The sequence below is a fragment of the Cryptomeria japonica genome, chromosome 5 (genome assembly GCF_030272615.1).
Source record: "Cryptomeria japonica chromosome 5, Sugi_1.0, whole genome shotgun sequence".
Lineage (NCBI taxonomy): Eukaryota > Viridiplantae > Streptophyta > Pinopsida > Cupressales > Cupressaceae > Cryptomeria > Cryptomeria japonica.
Window position 1 is genome coordinate 166,135,985 of NC_081409.1, and position 8,992 is coordinate 166,144,976.

Here is an 8,992-nt window from a genome sequence, read left to right on the forward strand (position 1 = left end):
TTTCATAATTTGACATTGGAGTGGAGACCCTTAATCAACATTTGGAGGAGTTACATTTTTCTTTCTATTGTGCTCTATAATCATCTATGCTAGGTCAGGTATATTGTCATTTTCATCACTGTGGCCTAATTATTTTGATTAAATTGTGGTAGCTTTCAATATCGACATGGATACACCTGAGAAAGATTTAGAGAGATCACTCCTCATCTATCTTCCCTCATCTTCCTTTCAACAATGGGAAGACATCTTGCATATAATCTTCATTTTTTTTTCCGAAGGGGAGGAATGTTATTTGAAGATATTGGGTCATCTTCAACATTCATTATTGAGAATCTAACATCATTTCAAAAGACTATATTGAGAGGGGGTTGCATGGTCTCTCTTCTATTTCTATCTTATGGAGGGAATTTTTTCCTTACATTGAATTTTGTTCATCTCATTCTTCATTGGGAGCATTTTATTTGCATCTCTTTTAGGGAGGAGTTTTGTTCCACTAAATTTTATTCTTTTCCCTATTTTTGAGAGATTGGATTGCATTTTTATATGGGTACCTAATATGGCCTAGTAGTTGAGATCCATCTTTGCATTTTTACATTTGTGTAAATTCCCTCTAAGTTACATTTAATGAGTGGTGTTGGTGTGAAAGGGGTGTTTTATCTAGCTAGTTCTTTACCTAGGTCCTTTTCACAAATGTTACTTAAGTTTACCTAGGGTACACATAGGATAGTTATCACTTTGTGTCTCAAGTCATATGATTAAAACACATGTCATAATCTTACATATGCAATCCTATGTTCACCTTGGCCTATATAGCCAAGGGGTATCCTTTTTAATCTCATTCAATCAAGTTGATTTAACCTATCATTTAAATCATTTTATATAATAGAATTATCCTCTCATAGTTTATCTCTCTTGTGCTTTCATAAAGTTCCCAGATCCTAGGTGGATACAATCAATCAAATCTTGCATGATATAGAGCATTCTATACCAAATCTTACACAATCATACTTACTAATCAGTAAGGAAAAAAATGTGTATGACTTACTTGACTAAATATTCCCACATGATTTTTAAAATCAAATACAATTATCATATTTATTGATTTTAACATCTATTAATAAATATATTTTTATACCATTTCAAACAAACCATCCTCTGGATTTTATGCTACAGGTATCGTGCGACCACCTTTAAAGGACCTCTCATGCACGAGACTCATCCCTTCTATGGTCCTAGACTCTCTAGCTTGATTGTCTGGTTCCTCTCCCGGGCTTTGCTACCCCTCTCTTTGCTCTATGGTTGCCTCATTTGAATTGAACAAGTCTTAGCCTTTTTTTTCTCATGTCAAGGATTCCTCTTGGACTATGGTTTATAGAAAGAAAATATGTTCTCCTTCTTTGTTAAGGCCTCAATCTATTCCTCTTGTCCCTCTGCTTGGCCTGAGGTCATATTTTTAGGCCTTTGATATTTGTATGCTTTGTTGTTATATTGAAATAGTTATCTTGTTGTCGCCTTATTGTCTTCTTTGGGTTTAAGTAATAATTTGTCAAATTTGTAAGGGTTGGGGCCCTTCCCCACTTATTTTAATAGAAAATAACTCATATATCTAAACTAATTGAATGCATTATCTTGAAATTTCATCAAGGGTCAACTATTTAAAGTTTTAGAATTAATCTCATTTATTCACATGTTATGATTAGTGGATCACATAAATCCATCTCTCACAAACTTGAGTGGTTCACTTAGTATTCATTATATTAGGTGATGCTAAGGATGAAATATTGGGCCTCTTAGGAAGTCATTCATTGAAGTACTACTTTAACTTGAGTGCAACTGACTAATGGAGTTTCTCTTAAATAAAATCCACTTAACTTACTAACCTATTTGTAGAACCTTTAGTGAGGGTTGTTCCTTATGAACCCTTCATTATAGAGCTTCTAAGATAATTCATTAACAAGTACATATGTTTTCTCTATTGCACCTCAAATTATTTGATGTTTCATTAAAATTCAATTATATAATTTTTTAATTGATTGAAATATTTGTAAATAAAATTTAACTCTAAAACTATACAATTAAATCTTGAATAAAATACCACATATTTAACACTCTTAAAAATGTTACTTCACAAATAAATCCATATTAAATTTATTATTATCTATATATTTATATAAAATTATTTTGTTTGCAAGGTTACAATAAATATTACTTTAGAAGTGTATGAGCTTCAATTATAATCATCCTAGAATAGAGAAAACTTCAACTATAAAGATCCTTTGAGACATGTGCACTAACTCCATCTATAATCATTTTTGCATTTTCAACACATTTTTGGCCCTCAATAGTGCCAAGACTCCATCTACAATCCTTTTTGCATTTTCAACACATTTGTAGCCCTCAATAGGGCCAATACATGGAAGCGCATTGTTGTACTCTTAGAGGTAATGCCTAGCGAAATATTTAATTTATAAGCAATCACAATTTTGTTTAAACAAAAATTTAGCACAAGAGTGATCATATTTAAGTAAATATATGACTCATAAAGTTTTATTTCATTAAAGGGCTTGAAATTTACTTGCTACTAATACAACTTTTTTTCGTATACATTTTCAGTAAAAAATGAAATGAAGTTTTAGGTGATAAGCCTCTTTAATATAGAGAAGTTAGCCTGATGGGAAGGCCATTAGCAAGGGTAGGAATTGGGTTAGCAATTATCTTTTCGTTCACATTCACTAAGTCCCATTTAACATTTTTAACAATGCTATGGATAAATACAAGAATTACCATTCGTGCAAATTCATTGCCTGGACACATTTGTGGGCCACCTCCAAATGGTACAAATGTGTAAGGCACTGTTCCATTCTCCTCAAATCTTGATGGATCAAAATTTTCTGGATCCTCAAAATATTCTGCATTTTTATGAGTGGAACGAGTTGTCCAAAATAACTGCAACACAAAGACACACAACCAAAATATAAGAAATACAAGCAACTAATAGTAGACTTTAGAAGTAGAAAAGTACTAGGAAAACCTCCTATTATTGACAACAAAAACCTGCAAATTGTGACAGTTATATATTGATAATAACTAGATGATAGTAATAGAAGTTGCACATGATTCAAGTTCCTTTACTATTTATATGGTGAGAGCCTATATCAGGATTTATTGCTATCAAAAGGGAAAATTTCAAATTCTATCAATATCATTTATATAAAAAAATATTAAATATTTAATATTAATGGCTAGTCTTCAACAACAAACTTAAGTTTTAAATTTGCTTAGGTGGCTCATTTGAAATGATGCTCACGTTTTCAACAAGGTCCACCTATTAATGTGATTTACGCTGAGCCACCTAAACTCTACTAATATCATTTATATTCAATTTTTTTAAATATTTAATATTAACAATCAGGTTTAAACAACACACTTTAAGCTTTAACTTGCCTAGGTGGCTCATTTGAAATCAATCTCTTTTTCAATAGGGTCCACTTATTAATGAGATTAAAGGTGAGCCATCTAACTGAGTCAAATCTAGAGTGTATTGTTTAAATCACCGTTAATCCAGTTAAATTCACTTTTCTCTTCTCTTGCTCTCATACCCTATGGTAGATATAAAATTTGATTCAAAACATTGAAAATAAAATATCTACCTAATTAAATCTAAAATAAACAAACTATAAATCATTAATCCAATTGTTTGATTGTTAAGAAAAACACATAAAAATTTATAAACACATCACAATCCTTCAATTATTGAATGTAAATAGATGACTGGGTTAATCTACGCTGATACGAGTCGGGAGATAATGGTGAGAATTGGGTTAAATACTGTGCACTTTGTTTCATATATTTACAACTATCCACTTGACCGCGGACCACTTTTTGCAAAAGAGAAAGTGTAGTCAGATACAATTATGTGCAAATTCACTCAACTTTTATAATTGTAAAAAGATGGAAGAGCCAAATTTGTTTGTCTGTAATCAGGCTTTTGGGTTATCGACAAACCGGCAGATGTATTTTGTTTTTTTCAAATACTTTCTGTGTTGAAACCTGATGCACCCAAATCTTTTGGCCTATCTAATAACAAATTAATTGGAGTGAAAAAGGTAAAATATAAATCTTTTTTGCGACTCTGTATCATTTTTATTATTTTAAAATAAAAACAATGATTATTATTTAAATAATGTTTGGGATCGCCCTGGCTGATTTTGGAAACAAAAGTATCACAATTTGTAAAAGAAAACCTAGTTGAAGGCGCATACCTTCCATCCCGTGGGGATGCTGAAACCAGCAAAAGAGATATCTACAATAGCCTTGCGCCATGTGCCTCCTGCTGGGGGATAAAGTCTGAGTGTCTCTTGAACAGCCCTCCATGTGTACTTCATCTTTTGAAGGTCATCCCACTGGAGTACACCCACCTGGGTTCCCTCCTTCTCCCGCTTTATCTCCATTTGCTCTGCACTCTTTCCCCAAATCAATAATTCAATCTAGACAAATTGAAAAAAAATCAGGGTTTCAGAGGGTTTTACTGTATACCTTGAAGAACCTTTTGGTAGCAGTCCGGATTGAGAGCGAGATACCTCAGGATCAACGTTACAGTGACAACACTGGTATCATGGCCAGCCATAAGAAGCAGCATAATGTTATCCTTGATCTCATCGTCTCTCAACGCATTCCCACTCCCATCGTTGTTGCAGAGCAGAAAGGAAAGCAAGTCCTGCTGTGGGGAAGCGGATCCCGATGCCAAATCCACTCTCCTCTTGTCAATCACAGTCTGCAGAATTCCTCGGATTTGATTGCTCCCAATTCTGGCTTTCCGGTACAGAGTGCCCGGAAAATCCAGAGGAATCTGCAACATTCCGTTCAACAAGTCAATGAAATGGCGATACAAATCAGATTGCTGAGGCCCTTCATCCATGCTGAGAAAAAGAGAACAAGCCACAGCAAACAAGCAACGCTTCGAGACAGGAAACGCCTTGATTTGGGTTTCCCCAAGCCAGAAACGTTTAACGTGGCCATTGATAATGGAATCCACTCTGCCCACGAAAGTTTGCAGAGCTTCTGGCTTTAAGAAAGTGAGCAGCAGTTTCCTCAGCTCTTTTGCTTCGTCCCCAACTTTGCTGATTAAAGAATTTCCAAACAATCTGGAAATAGAAGGCGGCCAAGCGCTTTGAACAAGCTTGTTTTCGTTGGAGAAGAGAAAGCGGTTTCCCTCAGGACTGTAGAAGATAGCTGTAGGGGATCCGAGCACGTGGGTCTTGAAGATATATCCTCCATAGAGCTTTAATTCTCTGGTAAAAAAATCCTTGACCTGCGTTAGCCCTTAGGGAGGCCAGAAATGGTATAGTCTCGCCCAGTATCGGCCAGCCTAAGCTGCCCGGGGGAAGATTAGGGGTTGAAGAGGTTTTTCTGAGAAGGATCAGCAGAAAGAGTACAAACCCTATCGCTGTAGCTACCGCGATCATATACATTCTCCTCTGCTCCCAGAGAGACTGATTTCTGCAACAATTCCGCACAATACTTTTGGAGGAAATTTTTCGTGATCAGATTTCACGTTGCAGAAACAATTACGTGACGCGTTTTGGGCCTCAATTTCAACTCGAAGTTTATCGAAATATTTAGATTTAGATTTTTTTTTTTTTTTTTTAAATTTTATGATTAAAATTACATTAAATCACATACAATCATATGGGTGGGTTGAAAAGTTGTGAAAGGTCAATTGCATCCACTTAAGAGAATCCAATCATTGCTTAAAGAAAACTACTAAATCATGAGCACAATGGATAAATGAAGGCACATGTTAAGCACAATGGATAAATGAAGGCACATGCTTGCATTCACAAAGGCCCTTCATGGGTTTGAACCTTGGTGGCCACAATAATGACACCACCACTTAACCAACACATTATGAGAACAACCCCAAAAATGTTAAAATATTTTAAATATTAAGATATATAAAATAAAACATGATATTAAAACAGTTTCTGTTGTTCTTGCACCCACTCAATATAATTGAGGACTATGCTAAGGAATGTAAATTTTCACAATTCTTCCATTTGTTGGTTGGACGGGTCGTGCATTCAATTTGTATTCCTGCAAAAATCACAATACATAATATTAGCTATAGTAATCTAAAAGTTATTATGGAATAAGATTTAATATTTTTAAAAATTAACTAGATAATATATGATATGTGCTTAAATATTGTTAAATGTAGAAAATAATATTATAAGAAATGATTTTGTGATTGTTTAATAAATACAACATCTTGAAAAATAAATTTTAAACATGAAATATTTACTTATTAAATTTGTTCAAGATATGATATTAGTCTTCTCACACCATAATATTTGATAAGAAGTGCAATTATATATATAGCAAATATTCACAATTATGAAAGTAAAAAATTTGATATTTACATCATGTATGGCGTTTTGCAAAGCTTTGACTTGTTCTTCCGATGCAGTACTTATCTGTTTTGTACAAATGATAAAAAACACTCATGCATTAAAAAATGTCTTAAATATCAAAGTTCAAAACTAATGAGACAATTTAAGTGGTAATTATAACTTATTAGTAACTTAAAATGATGATGATGATTTGTATAGACATAAAAAAACTTATAATTGTTAAATACATTGACCTTTTGAAAGTGAACACATTTTTTAAAGTTAGTAAGAATGATTTTTCAAAAGTAAAAGCACAATGAACCTTCTCAAGGACGCTCCAAATGACTCCCTCTCTACAAATTGGAGTGGATAAAGACCCACTGTAGCGATAATATTCCTTATCAGGCACTATAATCTCGAAGGGATCAACCAAACCCAAAGGTTCTTTTGGAGGCTCCTTATCAGAAATAAGAGGAAGTTTAGCTACTACCTATAACAAAATAAAAACACGACACACATCAATACAATTACATACTAGACTTTTTTGACCTGTTATATTTTGACATTGTATCATTCTGTAATAAGTCTTTCCTCATCATTTTACAATTCTTAACTATAATTTTGTAATTTTATATTTGTAATCTGTATTTCTATTAATAAAAAATATATCAATAAGGGAAACCTTTTATTCATGAGTGTGTGGCCCCTTGCAATACTTTTTCTCATGCTTTAAATCAACACTCCAACCTTTAATTGGATGGTAGGACTTTACTTTCATATATTCAAATTGATTTCAGACTCATAAATGGCCCCTTCAATACTTTTTCTCATGCTTTTAATCAAAATTCCAACCCTTTAATTAGATGGAAGACTTTACTTCTATTTATTCAAATTGATTTCACACACATAAATGACCCCTTTAATACTTTTTCTCATGCTTTTCATCAATACTCTAACCCTTTAACTCATGATAAGACTTCACTTTTCTTTAATCAAATTGATTTCACCCTCATGAATCTAATTTCCATTATATTGAAAAAGAGAAAAATGATTTATGAAAACTGTTAAAAAATATCATGAAATATGGGAATGCCAATTTACCTTTGTAAGAAAGGTATTAGGTTTTCCATAACTGTAAAGCATGGAAACAACAGCAGAGCTATTGTCCTCTGTTTGATGCTCCATTTGAAACTCCAGAGGGTAACTGAACCAATGCAACCGTTTAGTCAGAACCATATAGATCCAAATTAATCCCTACCCTTTTTATAAACTGAAAAAAATCTCATGTTGAAAGCACTACCTACATATAATAATAATAAGAAGTAGTAGTAGTGAGAAATTACATTATGCCATCTACGGAATGCTCGGCTGGGGAGTGCCAACGGGTTTGCTTAAGTATATAGTTTCTCCCATTTATCACAAGACTACCACCGCCTCTAGGCCACCTCACCTAATTCATCATCATAGAATTTTCTATCAAGAATTTAAGTATTTTTGAAAAGAAAAATATATTAATTAATCGTTTTTGGATTAGATTGTGTGTAAATTTTTACATCAACATTGCAGATCACATTCTATGTTCCATCATCATCAGAATGATAATATTTTTGCATCAACTTCTCCCATCACATTCTGTGATCTATCATCAGAATGATAATAGCTATTATCATCGTGATGATGGATCACAAAATGTGATCCCCAACGCAGATGCAAAAATTTACACACAATCTAATTTGAAAACAGCTGATTAATATCTCATAAATTGTAAAAATTTAATATTTATTATTAAGAAAAATAGGACCCAAAATCTTGAAAAAGCAGAGTTTCAATTACAAACCCTAATATCATGGCCCCTGTTCTCAAGGATTGCTTTTCCAGGGTGATAAATCCTTTGCAGTTCACCGAGATCAGGTGAGATTACAGCCTGGCTCTTCACCAAAGCAATGGGAGATTGCTGGCGCCCATTTCCACAGATGGCCCATTCATCAACCAGATCTCCCCAGTGTTCTGGCCCCCTCGAGTCGCCCTTTATGTACGAAAATTGTTCCTCATCGTCTGTTTCATTCACATTGTACCTTAGAAAACCAAGAAAATGTCTACAGATTAAAGAAAAAAAGATCATAAAATTCAGATGCATTACCGACTTCCACAGTTCGAACCCCAGCGATGCAGATCAATAACCCCAGCAAAAATAGCGTGTCTCTCAGTACAGGTCGTGCCATGATGGTGAAATGCATGTTATGACAATCAAGACGACCGAAGAAATAAGAACACAAGTTATGACAGTCATGATATTTATTGAGAACAGTAGCTTTGGTTCAGAACAGTAGCTTTACGTCTAAATCAAGATATTTTTTGAGAACAGTAGCTATACTTATTATGACAGGTCTCACAAAAGTAGTATGTAGGAAACGGTCGAAGTTATTTTGGTTTCAAAATAAACTTTTTGTACAACATGATAGGGACCTGTTTTGGAATGAGAGTAGACTTTCTAGGTGTAATAAATTAGGTTTACATTATAACTTGTTAGGTACAGTAGAAGAGTTAGGAATACAAAAATATCAAATAGTCTACAGATGGATAGATCTTTTTATAGAAAGATA

The 8,992-nt window shown here is 33.5% G+C and overlaps 2 protein-coding genes across 5 annotated transcripts in view; both read right to left on the minus strand.

Moving 5' to 3' along the window:
- LOC131041144 (cytochrome P450 716B2) overlaps positions 1-5,814 on the minus strand; it is a 40,345-nt gene extending 34,531 nt beyond the window's left edge. For 2 of the 3 annotated variants that reach the window (XM_057974125.2, XM_059221306.1), the window contains exons 1-2: positions 4,537-4,675; positions 4,263-4,456 (exon numbers count right to left, since the gene is read on the minus strand). In XM_057974125.2, coding sequence (XP_057830108.2) covers positions 4,263-4,374 — 112 coding nt within the window. In that variant the 5' untranslated portion in view covers positions 4,375-4,456; positions 4,537-4,675. Of the gene's footprint in view, positions 1-2,533; positions 2,947-4,262; positions 4,457-4,536 lie in introns of those variants that run through there. The other variant, XM_059221305.1, reaches the window with a different exon arrangement.
- A 112-nt stretch (positions 5,815-5,926) lies between these two features.
- On the minus strand, positions 5,927-8,688 carry LOC131041145 (alpha carbonic anhydrase 7). Of its 2 annotated transcripts, XM_057974129.2 has the most exons (7): positions 8,530-8,688; positions 8,227-8,444; positions 7,733-7,839; positions 7,491-7,593; positions 6,712-6,879; positions 6,420-6,473; positions 5,927-6,093 (listed from the first exon to the last, which is right to left on the minus strand). In XM_057974129.2, the coding sequence occupies exons 1-7, from the start codon at positions 8,624-8,626 to the stop codon at positions 6,025-6,027; spliced, it is 816 nt and encodes a 271-aa protein (XP_057830112.2). In that variant the 5' UTR covers positions 8,627-8,688; the 3' UTR covers positions 5,927-6,024. The 2 variants fall into 2 exon arrangements, with proteins under 2 accessions (XP_057830112.2, XP_057830113.2); XM_057974130.2 differs by lacking the exon at positions 6,712-6,879.
- Between the last annotated feature and the right edge of the window lie 304 nt (positions 8,689-8,992).

Bases quoted from the DNA above. Each gene is read 5' to 3' on its own strand.
- LOC131041145 (XM_057974129.2), bottom strand. From the start codon at position 8,626: ATGCATTTCACCATCATGGCACGACCTGTACTGAGAGACACGCTATTT. The intron at 6,880-7,490 runs GTAAATTGGCAT...ATTTTGTTATAG, and splicing joins CTAATACCTTTCTTACAAAG to GTAGTAGCTAAACTTCCTCT. The intron at 6,094-6,419 runs GTAAATATCAAA...TGATTTTTGCAG, and splicing joins TGCAAAACGCCATACATGAT to GAATACAAATTGAATGCACG.